At 41.2% G+C, this 20527-nt stretch overlaps 1 protein-coding gene across 10 annotated transcripts in view; it reads right to left on the reverse strand.

The window, feature by feature from the left end:
- rerea (arginine-glutamic acid dipeptide (RE) repeats a) overlaps positions 1-20527 on the reverse strand; it is a 120417-nt gene that overhangs the window by 20475 nt on the left and 79415 nt on the right. For 8 of the 10 annotated variants that reach the window (XM_026332107.1, XM_026332106.1, XM_026332108.1 and 5 more), the window contains 7 exons: positions 18612-18717; positions 16808-16904; positions 15002-15106; positions 9777-9825; positions 8662-8786; positions 7671-7770; positions 6818-6916 (listed from right to left, as the gene is read on the reverse strand). In XM_026332107.1, the coding sequence (XP_026187892.1) occupies positions 6818-6916; positions 7671-7770; positions 8662-8786; positions 9777-9825; positions 15002-15106; positions 16808-16904; positions 18612-18717 (681 nt within the window). Of the gene's footprint in view, positions 1-6817; positions 6917-7670; positions 7771-8661; positions 8787-9776; positions 9826-12617; positions 12853-15001; positions 15107-16807; positions 16905-18611; positions 18718-20527 lie in introns of those variants that run through there. The other 2 variants (XM_026332114.2, XM_026332115.2) reach the window with 2 other exon arrangements.

Below are 20527 nucleotides of genomic sequence, written 5' to 3' on the forward strand. Positions count from 1 at the left end.
TTTTAGCCTGTTCTCGATCCTCAAACACTGCACAAGCAGGCTTCATGCCTCTACCCCCACACATTAAAAATCCAAGCCACTGCCTCTTATGAAAACTACACCAAAGCTGCTGTCTATTTCCTCAAGAGAAACCTGCTGCAGTCTTTCAAATGCTTTGAGAGCTCGGGGTGACCATGCACACACAGACAGAAACTCAACTAGCTGCCAGCTTGAGAGGAGAGGCAGGCTGATATAATTTGTGTTGGAAAAGGTCTTGAACGTGGTGGAAGGATACAAGAGAGAAGGAAAACCTGACATGGAGCCTCGCCTGTGTTTCAGGACTTCATTTTCCATGCCATGTACAGTACATTATGTAACCGCAGATTGTTTACATACTCGCCTTTAGTGGGGAACAAAGGGCAAATTTACAGAAGCAACACAACCGGCTGCAGAACAAAACTGCCTTTCAGGAGGAAAAATTACAGGAGAAAGAGAGAGATCTATTTCAGCAGTAGGAACGAATGACTGTATTTATCTCCATTACGCAAAGAAACTCAACAGTCTTGAGTTCTAAAGATTTTGTGTGTAATTGTGAGGAACAAAATAGAAAACTATACGCCTAAGTTTAACCAGACTAAATACTAAATGTGAAAGGTAGGATGAAGAGCTAACAGAGTTGACAGTTGAACAAAATGGGCCCATCCTGTCACTACCATGAGATAGCAGCAAATTTGCATTAATCAGACTGAAGGTGGAGTGGTTGATTAGCCAGTAGATGGAGCCGTCTCCAACGCAAGTGCTCCCCAACATGTGACACCCACACCAAGCCACATGAAGGGTTAAGGAGGGATTACTATTTGGACTGTCAGTCAAACTTCCACCTACCTACATACAACAGGTGGAAAGCCACTGCAGAGATTAAGGAGGTCAACATTACAAAGATTGTTAACAGGCAATGACAAAAGAAGGAAAATATTGTGCAAAATTACAAGAGGATGCACAAATATATGAATGAACCTGAAGTGAAGTTTATCCTAAGACTAAGACAAATTTCAATGATCTGTTTTAAACACTCAGGGCCAAAGAACAGCGCCTTTATCTGAGTTTGGATCTGCTATGACAAAAATCCATTAGACCTGCCCATTCAGATTCTGTTTGTCCTAATTATGTCCCCTTAATTATGTTCCCTAACTGTACTATTTACTCAGTCAGTTCGTCCGTCTCCACATAGGAGCTGTGTGCATGCTCCCACCCTCCCCCCTTCCGTTTTCTTTCTCTCGCTGGCTCCCTCCTCCCTCTCTACATGTCGGCTCCAGTTTAAGGCTCCATTTCAGCTGCCTGGGCTCACTGCTCTCCAGCCCAGCTAATAAATCATCCACCAATCTGCTCCCTGAATCGCTCTGCCCCTGCTCCGATTGCTCCAGCCCTCCGTTGCTAGGCGACACAGTGGAGGAGGAGGGGCTGAAAGAGCCCGAGCCTGTGGGGTGGGGGGTGGAGGGGGGTGCTGGGTGGAAGCGCTACCAAATGGCCATCCGCTGTGCAGAAACAACAGGCTTCTCTCTCTGAGTGTGTTCCAGAGAGCTGACGCTTTTCACCCGCCCCAAGTTTCCCTTCACAGCCTAACAGTGCACTATTGTGAGGCTGGAGAGGAGACGTATAAAAGGAGGAGGAGAACGAGAAAAAAATGATTGAATGGGCCATTGTTGTGTGTGCGCACTTCCTGCTTGAGAGTTGATTGTTCAGAGCTGTAAAACCGGTTAAGATAATGCAGACATATGCACAAAGATGGTATCATGATGACAAACAGAGCACAGGCTCACACATGGAACATAACTCCCGCTAAATGTCATTCCATGAAAACACTCACGCAAGACCATCCAAAAGGAAACAAAGCCACTTTCACTCAATATGGAGTCATTATACTTGACTCGTTGTTAAAAGCTGACCTTTCCAAGCATGCCGTGTATAAACGCAGAGGGCCAGGGGCATTCAGTAAGCTAGCCAAAACCAAGATGGGGGACGGGGGGCGCACTACTGTCTGTTATGAAATATCATACTAAGATTGGTCATGGTACACAGCGAGGAAATCACAACTTGCTTGAGGAAGAGAGGGGGAGACCACATTGACAGACACTAGACTTACCACATCCTTTCTGCACTGAAACCATAAATATGAGTCTATGCTTAGATATAACATTTAGCTTGATAAAGGAGATATGCCCCTAAATCAAAAGCCTTCGTAAAAAGTATAACAGCCAGAAAACATTTTTCTGCAAGTACGACTTTACTTTGGCAGAGGGAAAAAAAAAAGACTCCTGTATTCTGTATTGTATTTATACAATAATAAAGACCAAGACTTTCTGCCAACCTTTGGCAAGCAAAGTAACATCCCCCTGCTTCCTTTGGCTTATACTGACACAAAAGGTGACAGGAAATTCCAGCACACACCCATCCTGTTATTTAGTTACTAAACAACCCTAAAAGCATTGTTGGCACTGTACCATAACAGTAATAAAATACACTGTTGACACTGAAACTTCAGTGTGGCAAACAAAGCTTCCACTGCAGACAGAGGCCATTGAAGTAAAGTATTTCATCCAACTTTAAAATAATCTACAGCCTGCAGCGGGTGATGCAGGGAGGCATGTTGTGTTTTATCTGACTGTGGGGTTTTTGCTTTTTCAATGTGTCTGAGGGCTGTAGGCTTGTGTTCTACCACTGGGGGGCTGCTACTCTCTCTTTTACCTCACATCCACCACAACACTGCTGTTGACTTGCTTCAGTCATCCATCAGCTGAAGACACAGCCGGAGATAAGCCGTGGCACAGTGCAGCTGGCTGAGGAATAGACCTCCCACCCCACAGCAGTCATAGATCACCCTCTCTGCCTCATAACATGGCGACAAACAGCATGACTGCTGCTGCTTCTGATTGTTTATATGGCACCTCCTGTTGGCCAATATATTATTAGCACCACAGTGCCGAGATGGTTTCTTTACCTCAAGTTTTCCAGTGCAAGAATCCTTTGACATTCACAAAGGCTGCACATAGGGTAAGAGATGTAATAATATAACATTGTGATTACAACAAATCTAAATGAATACTTATAACATCCATCTGACTGACAAATCTTCATATTACCAGAAGTGTATGATATATAATATTATGGATATACCAATAACATAACACTTCACAGTTAAAATACATAAAAATAACAGATTAAAGCTGCTGTCACTTTTTAATTGACAGTTCTCACTGTAGCAGAAGCTAATCTGTATAGCTCCTAGTTTTTGTAATCCTGTGCAGTTCTATCCTAATCAGTGCTAACATATGAACTTAAAACTTTAGGGCTCATACAGTTTATAATCAACAACTTTATTATAATGTTACAATGGGACTTTTCAAGTGAGAAGAGCAGAAACTGTTAATGATAATATCCTGTTTCACGCTCTGTAACAAGTGGTCATTTAAACATGGAGCTATTTAGGATTGCAAAATTACTATTTCACAATCTGGCAACAGTGAGGAAATATTTAATGGCAACAAAAAGAAACCACCTGTGTGCTGTTCACTTGAAGTGTTTTCAGTTCCTGATTTGAAGGAGTTTTTTTGAAAACCAGCAAAACACGCTCACAAAGACTGTATTTTTGCCATCTACACTACCGCACATTCAAAAGAAGAGGAAGAGAGCTCTGTGTAGGCAGTGCTTTGCTTTGCTTTTTGGTAAAACACACACACAGAAGTGGTGGTGTGGGACTGCCTCTCTCAGTTAAGATTTTAGAAAAAAGCTGAGGACTGCTCTATGTCTGTATGACTGAAACCACCCATAATAACAGATTCAGCATTTCCCCTTTTCTTGGTGGTTTGATCAACCACTATGCTGCCCACAACCTTTAACAGCTTGATGAGCACACAACAGCTACAGGGAGACCATAATATTCTCACAGTAGAAGATTATTTGGGGATTGAGTGTCACAAATCGTTCTGAAGTGAAATAATTTTCTGTGCCAGCTAGAGGGCAATAAAATGAAACCATCACACTTTGCAACAGTGTCACTTCCTCCACAGCTGTAATGAAACTAAATGTAGCGATCTTATCTTTCTGTAGGGTGTGTGTGGGAGTAATGTTTTTCTAGAGCAGGATAGTTAAGACGAAGTCCAGGATTATGTGCTATGTGGCTGCAGCTGCAGGGAGACAGAAGAGACGTAGGGTGGGGGCACTAGAAGTCAGGGGGGAGGGGATGGTGACAAGTGACCCTGCAGACAGGCTGATTCTGTCATTTCAGCGGCCCCTGCTGTCACTTTTATTCACATGTCTAAAAGAATGGTGGGGTAGGGTGGAAAAAAGGCAGGAATAATGAAGCGACTACTGCAGGGGATGAGGTAAAAGAGGAGAGAGAGAAGACGGGCAGAGCAAGGGGTGATAAATAAATGAAGAGCAGCAGAGCTGGTTTCTGTGAGTGCGTCAAGGCTGGAGCTACATTTACACCTGTCCCTCAAGGCTGCAGGGCTGAAAAAGCACAACTGGTGATCAGATCACTTGGAGCTGTGTCCTTGGCAGGCCAGAGTACAGATGCTGCTTCTCCAGGCTGCAGACCCTTGGGGGCAGGTGGAGCATAGACAGTCTGCTGACTGCCACACAGCCCCTCCACTTCAGTTACATAACGTGTCTTAAGATGACAAAATAATGATGATAAAATAATGGTGAATTGTGTGAATGTGTGAAGTGTGAATGACGTTGCCTTGATTCAGGGCACAAAATGAAATGAACTAAAGTTACAGGGCTGGGCAAAATGGCTATATTATCATATATCAACTTTAAGTGAAATAATAATATGATCATCTTAAAACTGTGCTGTCCAAACTACAAGCAAACACCTTTTAACTCAAAACTAACAAATCTATTCAATTCAATTTTATCTGTGTAGAACCAAATCACAACAAAAGTCATCTTAACGCACTTTACATAGAAACCCAACAACCCATCCACCCATCCATCCATTATCTATACCCGCTTACTCCTTAACCAGGGTCACGGGGATCTGCTCTCCAGCTTTCCTTCAGGTGGAAGGCAGGGGTACACCCTGGACAGGTCACCAGTCCATCACAGGGCCACATAGAGACAAACAACCACACACACACACACACACACACACACACACACTCACACTCATTCCTATGGGCAATTTAGAGTCATCTGACAATGACATACATGTTTTTGGACTCTGGGAGGAAACCAGAGTACCCGGAGTAAACCCACGCAAGCACAGAGAGAACATGCAAACTCTGCACAGAAAGGCGGGGTTGCGAACCCAGGAATTTCTTGCTATGAGGCAACAGTGCTAACCACTCATCCACCGTGCTGCCTACCCAGCAACCCCAAGATTTTGTTTTACATGTGGAGTTGGGTCTAGTGTTAACAGGCACAGTAGAGAGAGATTTGTTCACTTGTATATGTTTTCTGTATTTTCCATATTGTGATGTTGAGCTACATTGATACTGGGCCAATTTTAGCTTATTGCATATAATATTTATTATGTAAATAAAAGAACAAAAAATAGTACAAAAATAACACAAAACTAAATTTAAGGAAAGCAATGACAAGATCAGTTTCTCTTTATGCATCTTTATGGTAATACCTAAAAATGTAGGGGCTCTAGCTACTTAACGTTCCTATGTTAAAAAAATGAATTATTGGCTTATGTGTTACTACATGTCGATATTGGCATCAGAGTCAAAAATTATCTGGGCTGTACTGACTTAAAAAAACTGACTTCAGCAGTATGAGTAGAAAAGACAGATGTTTCAGTTGTTTCTAGCTTATGTCACTGAGGTCAATACTGGATAAACCTGCTCCTCCTGTCCCTTGCTCTGATCACACAGCAGTTTAGTCTGGTGACAGCAGACAAGCATAAATAAAGGCAGTCTCATAAATAGTCCATAAAAGGATGGCTAACTTAATTTGTTATGATTTGCTGTGGGCCTGCCATGGGCCCTGGCTCTATTCAAATGTGCCCATCATGGTTAATTACAAAGACAAACACAACCGTTCACTTTAACTATATCTGAGCTGCTGTATTCAAAGTCAGCAAAGCTTCAGCATTACAAAGCAACATCAGAGCAGGATAGGATGATTCACCCAGGAGGAGGAAAAACTAACACAAAACTATTTGAGTGGTGGAGCCTGTTGTTTTTTTAAGATCTACAGTCAGATCAGTCAGTAGGGTTATCTTTAACAGGGAGTGGGTATACAAACACGTATGGCAGTATGTCATGAAGCATCAATGCCACAACAGCATAGCTCAGTCGGTTTTGACACCGTGTTATCCGGTGCTTTCATTCTCCACATGCTTTCATACCCGTTCATGATGTGGTGTTTGATCAGGGTAGAAGGGCTGCCATTTTCTGATTCTAGCCCTTCAACAACAGCACTGAAATTCACATCTAAATTCAAATGGAGGCTAAGATTACCAGACCTCAATCTTTTCCCTCTCCAGACTTCCATGCTAAAGATTTATTCTGTGGGTGATAAACAGGATGCAGCTGCTCTCGAGCCTTGGAGGAGCTGGAAGCTGACGAGTTTTTCCTGATGTATTGTGAGACCGGGCCAAAAGTCTTGTGTTAACTCTCTCTCAACAGCTCCCTCTAAGGACACAAACCCAGCTCTGACAGACAGTAGGTATGTGCACAAAAAATACTATGAATCATAAAGAAAACTACAGAATGCCCTGAAATAATAAAATGTGAATTTGTTGTGTATGCAAGATTAATCCTTTGAACTGACATTGACAGCCTGTGTGTTCAACAGCGTTTTGAAATTATAATTTCAAGTCTCTTACCACTTCATCCTCAGACCAACATTTCTCTATCAGTTTGGGAACTGGCTTCTTAACCAGGCGCTGGAGAGCCTTGCCCGCATCGTAGCTGCTCTCATGAAGCTGCAGACAATCGCAAAAAAAAGATGAGCACACAACTCTGATTATAAAACAAGGCATGGCTATATCAAAAGGTATACTAACATAATAACGTGCCAAGCTTCTTCACAGTAACACATGGGATATTTAGAGCTATATGGACACATTTTATGGGCATCATATACAATACAAAGAGGTTGTATTATTACTAGAAATCTCAGCCAAAATCACAGCATCAGAAGATATGCAACACAAAGATCCAAGAACCAGCCTGGAAATAAACAACACAGCGAGAAAGGCAATTGCTGTGCAGCTTTAAGCCCTGTGTCACATTCAATTGGGTGAAACAGGCAGCACTGGGGCTCTTCCTCTGAGAATAAACAAGCATTACTCATTGGAATTGCAAATAGAGAGGAAGGTCGAGAGACAATGACCTGCCTGCTATGTTAATTTTCCCATTTATAGAGTCAGAATATAAATGCCCTGTTTATGATGATTCTAATCTCTTTCTTGTGCTTGATTCCTCTTTATTCATTGTCAATGTGACAGACAAATCCCTCATTACACCTAATGTATTGTAATCTTCTGAGGCTGGGTTTACTACAGGGGGCTTCTCTACTGGCTCAGGGACCTTATCATTGCCCATCACTGAAGAACTGCAACCTAGCTATAATAACCGTGGAATACTTGCATTTTAGACAAGATAAAACTCAGACAGATCTGTGTTGTTCTCATCCGTATAAATCATTTTTGTTTAACTTATTGCATGGCTACTCACAGTGTTAAGTGCGTTTAATGTAGTGTCGTCACGGGAAGCTGCTAGACACCCGTCTTCTGTTGAGCCTCCGTCACACATCCCTGCGAAGGCAGCCATGCTCCTGCAGACACAATTAAATCAACATTAAAAAGGACACAGACACCTAATTACAGAGCTGGTACAATATCACTTCACTAATTTTAAAGTTCATGTTCAGGGAACTGTCATCTTAATGCCTTTTCCTATTGTTTTGCAAACATATAAACTGTAAGTAATTACAAATGATCTCTTTCTTAGAAACAGAAAAAAAAAAAACAATTGCTAGTTCTCCATCACTGGCACTTTTACTAAAATTGCTGCAAAAATATTTAAACAATCAACAGTCAAGGTTGGGGAAAGCAAATTACAATCATATAAGGCACTTTTTAGTTTACTGAGCAGGGCTGTGATATTACATACATAGTAATCACGCACTCACAGTAGCACAACATATGTCTATATGGCAGAGCTAAGCATGAAAACAAATATAATGAATAAAAACAGCCACAGTGATATTTCTACAACACTGTGACAGATTATGATTAATTTACTCTGCTGCCCGTAACTACAACATAGCACAGAAACCTGTTAACACATATCACTTTCAGTTGAATAACATCCTGAGGAGCAGTGACAAATGATTTTACCCCTTGAACCCAGACCTGATGAAATGACATGAATAAGTAGCATTGACATTCCACTCTCATATAACTGTGGTTTGACCAATCTTGGGTAAAAACAGGCTATTGACCAATCAAAGCTTCTGCTCTGTCGATGTTTAAACCATATATGTGAACAGTTCCACTTTGATGATGAGACTTTGACAGGTTTATATTTTTAAATGCTGCATTGATGAAGCTACACTCAAGGACCAGTGTGGGATCATATATTTGTTTCATTTAACCTAGTTGGTTAAATGTTGTGGCTTCTGCAGTCCTGCCAAGGCTTAATTCCTATATTTTTCTGGCCTCACCTTGCGGCTCTGAGGTACATGAGAAGGTCACAGTCATTGACCCCTGGCATCCAGACCAGCTCCTCATTCTCGGTCACGGCCTGGCCACCAGGAGAGGGGAAAGGCTGGAGCTCTGGGAGCTTGGCCTAATTAGGTTGAGTGAGGAGGAGAGAGACAGATGGTGTCACGCTACAAATAGCATGTAGGCTTGAAGTAAATATCGGTTTTCAGCCCCCTGTCATCAACTTTTCACTGTGTTGCTGAGTGGTGGCAGCGGGGAACAGGGCCAAGTTACGTTCACAGAGATTCAGTATCTTAACACAACATGACTGCACTACTTCGATGACTTTCTGTCCTTACTGCAGGTCTGACAGACTGACAAATGCATTGTTTTGTATTGCGCTGTGTTTTTGTTTATTAAAGATGAATACTCTCTATGTTTGGAGGCTGCATAAATATATTACTGGTATATTTAAACTCAAGCATTTTTGTACAAAAGGTCCACAGTTATTACACAAAGCACAGATTCATAAAAGCTCAGGTCAACAGATGCAAACACGTCAGTAAACAATCATGCAAATTTAATCTAAATGGTAATACTGTCCTTTAAGACCCCTATTTAGTATTCATAATAATATAAAACATTTAATAAATGGCTCATAACACAGTTTAATGTACTAACACAACATATGTTTACAACTGCATTATTGTTAAATGTAAAGCAGTTATTAACCTCTAACTGTACAGTACTTTTAAATGTTAAAGAGGTTCCACCACAGTTCACAAAAAGGTGTCCTATTCCACATTGGCCTCACTTAATGAAGAAACTGTTATTTTTTATTTTTTTTACACTTGGACAAAATTGAAATTATACTGCATTTTAAATTGTTATCTGTCATTTGATAACAACACTGCACCAAAGACCAAACAATCTTGTTCTCCTCAACAGTTTCAACTTCAATTTGAAGTAAAGCTGAAGACACTGAATTGCCACTATATGTCTTGTTGGGAATTATAATCTCAATACTGAATCTAATTTCGTTACAAAGAATGTGCTCGCTGTTTCAGTCGTGGAAAAACCTTTCACCAACACTAGAGAAATATCTTGGGTGAACTGCTGCTGTGCGACGACTTACTTGGTGACTGGGTCCCACTCGGATTTCCCCTTGTGTGCTGTTTAGTCGCCTGAGAAGAGACAAAGGAAGCAGAATGAAACAAAAATATTTACTTGGCAGCATTTCAAAGCTAGCTGAAGAAAATCTGTCAGCACTATGCCTGTTGAATCAGCTAAACAATTGCAAAGTCACAACTGGGTATCATAACTAACTGAAGCTTCGAAGCAGGAAAGGAAAAAAAAAAAGCCATAAACTAACAATTCATGACTAATATAAGATCAAATGCAGACCAAGGGGACAGGGCCTCATCTTTCTATTGTGGAAATCTTTATGGCTCAGTCACATGTGAGAAAACTACATTGTATTTTATTCTGAAAAGCAAATAAAGATTTCAGAAGACTATTCCTGGTTGACTGCTCCTGCACAGCGGGCCGAGCAGAGCACATTTGTAGGCCTGATATTGTGGATGCAGCAATAAAACAGAATCCCCTAAAAGGAGGAGGCGGCGGGTGGGGAAGGGGGTGAGCTGGCTCTGGATGTGCAGGGCGAGAGCTGCCGGTACAAATGTTGGTAGCCATAGCAACTGCAATTTAATAATAGTGTTCTGAATCTCCAGCTGCAGTGGATTAAAGAAAATGACAAGATGTTCCTTTTGAAAAGCCTTTCCCTCTGTTGCCTAGGAAACAGCACCGATTTTCATACAGCCGAGTGCGGGGCGGCCCAGAATCTGTCAGCGTGATTTGCACCCAGAGAAGCTCGCACTCCATCATGTAGACCCGGTGGAAACCTGAGAGACCACAGCCTTCTGGTCTTTTTACAACAGAACCACAAAACCCTGTGACTGGTAGATGTTTGACCCCGCTCTCTTATTCTTAACAGACATCCTGCTCCACCTCTCAGACAGGAGAGAGTAATCAGAAGAATGATCCATACTGTTATAACTATGGCTAACAGAAGCACTGGCAGACAACATCTGCACTGGCCAAAAACTGAATGTCAGCTTCAGTAAATGACCCTGAACTTGCTGCTCCAAAACATGTCAAAATAGTCTTGTTTAACTTTATTACAAACATCCTGGCAGATAAGACAAACTACATGTACATGTACAGATCTGATATAAACAACCCAAAACAATATGAAAGGTTATAAACATAAAACGTTGCAGTTTCTCATGTCATCAGTAACAATTAGATTTTAAGTTTCATAATGATTTCATAACACCCAACTTTACTGTGCCATTTTATGAGTCAAAGTTTTGAAACAGCTATTGCAAGGGAGTAACTCAAAACTACTATGTCTTTGTATTCATTTGATAGAAAGCTAGAGAAAAACAATCAGCTTTTTACTAACATAAATATCTCATAGCATATACCGATTTACAGATATATTTGTGTATCTACAATGACAGCATGCATGCTGTCTCCTAAACAAAAAACCTGTTATATACTGAGTGAGTATGAAAGTGCACTGTTCCTACTTAGAGAAACTTCTACAGACGTGTTCCTGACAACATGCAGTCGACCAGGTCCACAGTACGTTTGGCAGGAGGCTGTAAGGATGACAAATGAGGACCTGTGCACCAGAATAAGAACAGCGTGTCTGAAGACAGCCTTGTTTTACTCAGGCAAATCCGAAGAGCAGATGTTCGACATTCAGACAAAATGCTGCACAGGTCCTGAGAGAGGAGGCATGTATACAAATGCATTGAAGCAGGGAACTCTCCATAAAGTTACCATTAAGACCGCAGGTATGCTTGAACAGGAACAACCTCCTGAACAAGCAAAGTAATTACTTGCATGTGAGATAAACAAATATTTGATATTAATATTGATATACACCGCAAAAATACCAGTTTGTTTATTTTTTTATTTTTTGTAGACAAATCTGGAAAAAATTATTCCAAAAAGGTGATTTTTAATATCCAGACTATAAATGTAGTCAGGAAAGACATAAATTAACAATGATCTAGGTAGTTATAAAACTGTACCATGTAATGAAGTTTCATTCTCTTCTCTAATAAATTGCTGGAAGCCTGTTACAGCAAAATAAACAATGTAAGACATGCCCATTCGTCACACATAAGTTCAGCTCTAACTCACCATCGGCACACAGTTTTTGTCAAGTAATTACAGGCTTCACTTACTAAACCTAAACAACAACGTGACAGTCTGGTCAACTTTGCGTGGATGCAATCAAGGACAACCCCGCCTCCTCTATCAATTTCAGCCAATCACAGCGCGAGTCTGTGGCACACTGACATAATTGCAGCACAGCAAAAACAGACCCAACTTCATGGAATCGAGTACCACGACGAGCGGCGTGCGCACGTCACTGCCCGGTGGCACAGGTGGCAGAGCCAACCTGAGCTTTGTGTGCAGCCCAGCTTTGCTCCCTACGCCATGTCATCCCGACTGTAAACAGGAGCAGCAAAATGGAGCCAGGGGTATCCTCTCCCGCGTCTCATTACCGCCATATAACCATGCTCGGTGCACGCTTATATACGAGTCTAAAACTTGCAGATGCATCGCAAACACTGTGCATTTATCGGGACTTGGGTAGTAAGAGAATAAGGGTGCGATACAACGATATTTCCATTATGGCAGCGCAAAACGCGTAACGGTATGTGCACTGACAGCCTGTGTGTTCAACAGCCTTCAATTCTCCAATGTGCAAAGTCGCTTTCGTGCTCCCCTGGCACAAAAACCCAGCGGCTGGACAGAATGACAGTGACGCGGACAGCTTGCAAACATCTCCGTATTATCAGACAGCAGGAAGGCGACTCATAAAATCAAGGCGAACCAACACTCGCGCAACAACTAATAACGGCATGAGAAAGGCACGAGAATAGGATCGCAAACCTACCTCCGGGGACTGAACAAATCGTCCATTTCTGACATCGAGCCCTAAAGGTTGGGTGCTGACACTGTGAGTGTAATGCTCGTTGGAATTAACTCCCCTCTCCCACCTATTTCTAGGTGCTCAAAATGGAGAACCAGGCATTCGCTCCGGAGAGGTATTCACTGAGCTTGTGCTGTGACCTCAGCCTGCACGTACAGCGGCGCAAGCTCGGCTCGCTCCTCTACAGACACTACTGAGCATGTGCTGCGACCTCACAGAAGCGCACACGCACAGACACACACAGAGGCAGACAGACACGCATGCAGGATACAGAATTCGTCTCTCCTCGTATGTCTGCGCCATAATAAACAAGAGTGAAATTGCGAGGCTGCAGACACCCGCTCAGAATACCAAACGAGCAGGGCAGAGGAGGAGGGAGGCAGGGGAAGACAGGGCCCTGAGCGAGGGGGCTCCCAACTGGCAACCCTCAGTGGCAATAACAGAGGCAGCTGTCACTGCAACACGTGAGATGCGGTGGACGACAACAATGGGCCTTCACCCGTTTTGGAGCATTTAAATGAATAACAAGCCGACATGTCCACAGGTCTTGTAGACAAAGATGGACATTTTTCTCTTTTGAAAAATTTGAATCCGAGTGAAAAGACAGCTATTTAAAAAGATGAAGTTAATAAATACAAAGTTAATAAAATATATAAAGTATTGCAAATAATATTTATTAGGGTATCTCAACCCAAACACACACACACACAAAAGTAATCTACTGTACTTTTAAACAAAATATTTGCTGGTATTTACAACCTCTGTCTGCCAAACTAAAGGTTATTTACACATTTCCTCTTGCCACTAATTGAGGGATTTCACAACCTATCAAATGACAACTTTAAAATCAAATCCACTTTTAAGCACATCAACATATCAGCATCACAGTGCTAAGGAGGGCAGGTTATTTATAAGGGTGAAGAAAGCTCCTTTTAGGAGTTTTACCAAAACTCAAAACATCAGAGAGGGCAGGATATCAAGATAAAATGTAAAATTCTCATAGTCCAGTACTGGTGACCTGTCCAGGGTGTACCCCTGCCATTCACCCAAAAGAGAGTTGGGATAGGCTCCAGCAGATCCCTGTGACCCTTGTTAAGGAATACGTGGGTATAGATAATGGATGGATGGCTGGACAGTAATCCAGTGCTATGCATTAAATTGCATTGATAAAGACTAATGAGATGTTATAATTATTAGTAGTAATCATATAACAACATTAATAATGGTTCCTAGTAAGCAAAGATGGTGAACCACCATATACAATACTAAAAGCAGCTAAACCCACCGCATCATTTTATTACTCACATATGATTTTCCTACTGTGAGATGTCAAAATGGCCTAATCATCATCACAATTCATCTTAACCAAACAGGTGCCTTTAGATAAATTGATAAGCTCTTTGTGAATTTTCCATTTATATATTAGTGTAAAAGATCAAGTATCAACCAAGACCCAAACAATTATGAAGCTGTGGGGGGTTTCTCCCAGCTGACTCCTCATAATTAAACCACATTAACACCATTCTTTGCGCACTGATAACATTGTCAGCAATAATGAACAGATATCATCATTAGACATACCACTGTGATATACCACAAAACCAAAAGAAACAGGTCTCTTATGTTATTGAGTCAAATTACTACTATTCATCTCCCGTCCCTAAAAATGTTCCATATTTAATATTTACTGCTTGGTAATACTGTAAAAAATGCTAATATTCTTTCACAATATTTTTGATGTCATTTCCAATATGGTATTAAGCACTATTTAATATCACTAGGAATATATTACATGGTAATTGCTGTTATATTATTTAACCAAAACAGTACAAATCTTGTCTCAGCTGTATTATGTCAGTATACTGCCCAGCTACAACTAATAGGTCTACTTTTTATAGCAATCAAATTTCACCTACACTTCAGCTTTGAATTGAACGCTGAAACAATGTGCTAATCTGTCGACAGAAAACAAGCTTTCAACTGTTTTAATGTTATAATTAAATAATTGCTTGAATAATTTTTTTCACGCACATGAAATAAAGTTCCCTTAGTTTTAGCTTCTCAGTTGTGACAACCTGAGAGCTTTTTGTTAGCACAGGGCAAAAAACAGTGCTAACAATTTTGATATCATCAACTTGGGTCTTTAAAACTGTGATAGTCATTTTTCATCTGCTCATTTTTGATTAGATAAAAAATAATAATAACCCTGTTTAATTGATCATGAAAATAATCATTACTTGCAGCTCTATTTTATGAGAGTTATCCAGACATGACCTAGAACTTCTGGCCAGTGTGATTATTAAAATAGTTTGTTAATCAGTGAAATTGATTAACAGAAAGCTCCTCACCTGGTCTCTGGGTTATATCCGAGGATATAGAAAAAGGAGTCGATGCGGGCTTTGAACTCCCTGGCAGCAAAAATATCGGAGAAATGGGAAATGTTGCATTTTCCCCTGTGAGAGAGAGGAAAGGTTTTATTAGACAAAACAACAATATGACAAAGTGATACCCTAGCAGGAGAACATGTAGCCCTAATTAGAAGCACTGGGGGTATTCTTCTATTGGAGGTGACAAATACAGCAGCAGGTATCTAGTGCCTGTCAGTGCCTGTTGACTTTGCTGTAAGACATCAGCAGCAAACACCTGCTGAGAATGTCAGCCCAGCCTTGTCAGCTGCAGCTCAAGTGTGGGAGACAGACGCCACAGAGATCTGGACAGGAATTCAACTTGTGTCTCTCCTTCCCAACATGTTTACCCCCCAATGAGCTGAGAAGGCCAAGGCTCTGACCACATCTTGATATCATTTCCTGTTTCCAGCACCTCGGTGTCTGGCTCTATCAAAACAACAGACATCACAGGCATATGGAGTGGGGCTGTCTAGCTGAGACACAGTATCTTCCTTCCCTTAAAAAGATTAAAAGGGTGCTAAGGAGGGCCGTCTTCAGAGAGCTGTGGCATTACAACATCCCACTGGAATTCCCTCCCTATCTAAAGCCTGGAGAATAAGTCAAATCAAAGGGTGCTCTGTGTCGGAGATGCAGCTAATTTACCCCAAAATCACTGATTTGTGGAAGACATGACAGACTGCACATTGCTGTGGTGCTCACATATGGTTTTGGTTAAAGAAACAGGGAAATGGGAAAGGAGGGAAACGGGAAAGGAGGGAAACATGGTTAGCCAGGGATGGATAAAGAGAGAGGTAGAGACACAAAATATATTATTTCATAGCAAAAATACAATTAATTTTGTATGCTGCTCTCCTGATTTGAAGCATAGTGTTCTTGAGTGCCAACATTTTTAATCAAGCAGCTCATGTTCTGACAGGTGGAGGAGTTCATGCAGGGCTGTTTTAATATATGGTCCTGCGAGTGTGTCATTTATGGAGTGGAGTGTGTAAACATCGCGTAGCACCTGGCTCAACGTTTTTTTTTTGTTTTTTTTTTAATGTTATACTCATGCAATAGTTTTGTACACAAAAACAATTTAACTAATTTACTTGTATCTATAAAGGCTTTAACTATTTGAACAAAAGAGGTACTGCAGTGATTTGGGTTTGTGAAAAACTGAAAAACACAGGAGTCATGCAGGAGTACTATAACAATTTTTCCCTTGTTCAGAAAAATCACAGAAAAATTTGTCAGGAGAAATCTAGGACACTATTATTATCATTTGTCTGACCCCCTTTGGTTCACATCAGCGTGGTGAGTCCGTTAACAGTATTTCATTGGTGACAGAATTGCATCCTTATCCATTATGGATTACTTTGAAATGATGTTTAAATAATGGTACAAAGTAGTCCAAAAAAGGCAACTGTTTGAATTATAGAAATGCCAATAAAAATAAATCAGCTAAATAAATAATTGTCATGGACACAGGATTGAAATTATTTTCATTTTAAAAACCGTGAAGGCAGGTAAATGCAATAAAACACCACAAATAAAAGCAGAATATTGTAAAGGGCATTGTGCTACAAATATAAACATTTCAGTCACAACAGCCACAGTGTGACTGGGCCTTCGGGGATGGACAAGTAAGAAAAACCTGTAGGAAACAGTGTTTTGCCAAAGTGCAGCTTTTAGCTTCTAGTATAGTTAATATGTTCCCACTCTGTGTGCGTGCATGAAGAAACCTGTGTGTGTGTTTTTGTTGTTTACCTGAGAGCAGCAGCATGGTAAGTGTCCACATAGTCAGAGATGAAAAGTTCTCGACTCCTGACCACTGGGTCTGTGATAACCAGCTCCCGACCAGAGTCTGGAAGAAGAAAAACACAGGTGGACTGAATACATTTATGTATTATAGAAAATGGAAAAGATGAGCCACAATCATTTATCTATGACAAAGACGTAAGAGAGATAAAGTAGCCGTGAACTCACTAATAAAATCATGAGCACAACTCTGCGTACACCCAAAGTAACAAGTATCTCTGTTGAGGTCAATATTATGCCACATAATTCAATAAAGCCAATAAAGTGTGGCCCCCTGAGGAGAGGACATAATGTTCAGTTCTCAAGTGAAATGACCCTTGTGGGGGTTAAGACGCATCAGCAACACCAAGAATGAGCCGGGACTGACAAATGACCCGAGCTGTTGCGCGCTGCGTCCACCGTGCTCTGTCCTCGTGACATCAATTCTAATAATCCTGAGTCCCTGCTGCAAGGACAGACTGCAGATAGCAGAGCGCTGTGGTTGCACTGAGACAAGTTCTGGAGGGAGCAGCGTACGTGGTGTTTGGTTGATAACCTCGCCGACACGACCGAATTAAAGTCTTGCCTCGGACAAAAGAGATACTTGGATTATTGTAGAAAGGGTTGCAATTGTGACAGCATGTGCGGTTTTTTTTTTTCCTCTGGTTACCAGGCTGTTTTTATTCACTATATATTTTACAGTTGATTGTTTTCTGTCAGGCAAACTGAGAAAAACTAAGCTATTAGGGGCATGTTAGCTAATGAGAACTGCCAACTGCTAACAGGATGTCAACAGGTGTGAATGTATGTTGTGAGGCTGAGTACACGCTGTTGCTTTTTCTCAAGACTGAGTTGGAACAGAATCATAATGTAAAAATACACATACGCATTTCTACCTATAAAAAATTAAATTAAATCAAGCTTTATATATCTATACATTTACAAATCATTTACAGCAAAAGCATAATAACCAAGTTTAATAAACAATTTAATGTCATTTTTTTAATATCTTTTTTTTTTTTGTAGATTTGTATATATATTTTCTGTAAAACTCAAAGGCAAACTCAGGAAAACAATACAGACAGATGTAAGTCACCAAATCAGTGAATTACTTTAGAGATGAACCTGCACAATTAATGATTTTAATAATTAGAAAAATCTTAAACAAAAAAAAAACAAAAACAAAAAACAAACAAAAAAAAAAAACCCACAAATATTTCTTGGATTAATGTGAATTCTAAAAACGGTAAAATACATGTGGCTCAACACAGACTATTATATAAAATTCATCATCATTCATCAGCTAATTTTTATAACTGTTTTACTGTTAAATCTCATTTCTGTCCAAGATATTTCCTTTTTGTCATCAAGAATTGATTTTCAGTCACCAAGACTGTGCTTGTGTTCCTGAAGATATGTATGTGTTACAGTGTGATGAGTCCACTGACACTGATGGTGTTGAGAGTGTGTGCCCACGGGCCACATGGCACTTCAGGTTATTAATACTTGACAGTGCTGCTGTGTGGCGTGCAGGAGTGTTACCCGGGGAATGGCACAAAGCCGTCTTCAGGGTTCTGTTTGAAATGCAATCCGCAGCTAGTGCTAATATGCCCCAGTAGTCTGGAGAGCAACGTCAGTGCAGTCGTGCATGTGTGTATGTGTGAGAGAGAGAGGACACTGAGTGATGTGTTAAAAAACAAATGTATTTACTTCTTGCGTCTGTGCTCTATATATGCACATGTATGGCTTTGCTCCAATGCACACATAGTCTCACCATTCTCATTGTTGCGATCCTGCACCAGGTGCTGGTAGACAGAGTCGGGCACCTCTGACTGGCGGTAGTACCATTTCACATTCATCAGCAGATGGTCCCGTTTACTCTACAACACAGAAACAGAGAGAGTAAGCAGGAGACAGAAAAATGATTTCACACTAAGATAAACACACATCATCTTGTTTGATTACGACGTCACAAACTGGCCTCTTGGCAAACAGTGACACTGTGCAGACGCGCTGTTTATGATTTACTCAGGCTGATGCCAAAACGCATGCAGCGAGACCAAGTCAATTAAAAAGGGATTGCAGAGCATTTAGAGTCTTAATAAAGTAAACAGTGGGATGGCTATTGCTGGGGTAGATTTAAAGAAAGCAGAACCAAGAGGGGGATAGAGGAGCATTCAGGCTCTCCCTTGGATTGTCTTCACTTAAGGACAAGATTCTAATGAGCTATTAAACAGTTTTAACATACTCTTAATTTACTCATACACAAGTACAGTATCTTTCTACCATACATTAGGACTTTACAGTTTTTAAGTGATGCCACCTACTGGCCTTTTGATTAAGTGCAGGTCAGCAAAGACCTGTAATTCCTCAGATGACCAGCAAGTGGCAGCACTGAGGTGAGGAGAGAGTTTTTCCTGAGCCAGTCAATGAAAAAACAGACAGAAGGAAAAGGGGGGTGGGGGGGTTGGTAGTAACTGAGGCCAGCAAAGAGGTGAGGAATGATAAGGGGAAAATACTGTTTTCATTTTATGTTATAAAATATTTATTGTGCCTTCATGTAAGCCCAACTGACCGTCACAGTGGTTTGATTATTATGACATTATGTGCCAAGCACAGTGCTGGATTGCAATACAATCCTATTAGCACCCAGTCATCTTTATAAAGAACTCGGTTGAACTATACGGCACTGAACTAACCAAGTGAGACACCTGCTCCACCAATGACACCACCCATGGACTGCAAGTGAAATGAGCGTATGGGGGGTGTGGGGGGGTAGATGGAAAAATGTCTGTGGTAATTTAAAACAGACAGTTTAACATCCGCTCTTTGCAGGGTCCTAACTGCATTTGTGTGTGTATGTGTGTGTGCAGGAACATGAAGTCAGAGTAAAGATATTTAAAGCCTTTACAGTACATTGTTCTGTTATGTCACCGGGGAGGAGGCTGAGCACATGCAGCCAAGCAAATCATCACCTCCCTAAACCCTCAAGCCCACCTCTGGTTTTCCCATTCTCTCCATTCCTCTCTCCCTCCCTTCTCTGTCTTTCTTATTCCAACCCTGCGCTCCACAGTCTCACCATTTTCTTTCCCTTGTTCCTCCCCTTCTTCAACCTTGAGCAGGGAGGAGGAACGAGTGAGTAAGTGAGCTTGGACGTGTTAAACAGCATCTGGCGCACAGTCAGTCAGCTGCATTTACTGTTCTGGATGATTGTGTGACCATGCACGCAACATCACACAACCGCACACGCTTTGCTTGTGATTCAACAGAGAGCCATACTAATGGACTGAGACACAGACTGTGTGTGAAGAAATGAGTGCAATGACATCATGTCCGTCCCCCTCCCTCCCAGCAGTTAGCCCACCCATCCAAAGCTCGTCTATCCAGTGTATAGATACTGTTGCCTTCAAGACTAACAGGCTGCCTGCCACAGCAGCATGAGTAGTTATCCGGTGTTTATACATAATTAATATGTTAAGGAAACTGTAAATGTTGCCACTGTGCTACCTGAACATTTCATTTTCTGCCTGTAAATCACAAAATGAAAGGGATTTTAGAGAGCTGGAACACAGAGTCTGATGCAAACTGACAGCAGGGGGGTGGATCCACACACAAACACACTGGTTTCACACCTTATTCATGAGCCTGCATTATTTTACACTAATCAAATGAACCAAAGCAGAGATTGAA

This window comes from Mastacembelus armatus, chromosome 7 (genome assembly GCF_900324485.2).
Source record: "Mastacembelus armatus chromosome 7, fMasArm1.2, whole genome shotgun sequence".
NCBI classification, from domain to species: Eukaryota; Metazoa; Chordata; class Actinopteri; order Synbranchiformes; family Mastacembelidae; genus Mastacembelus; species Mastacembelus armatus.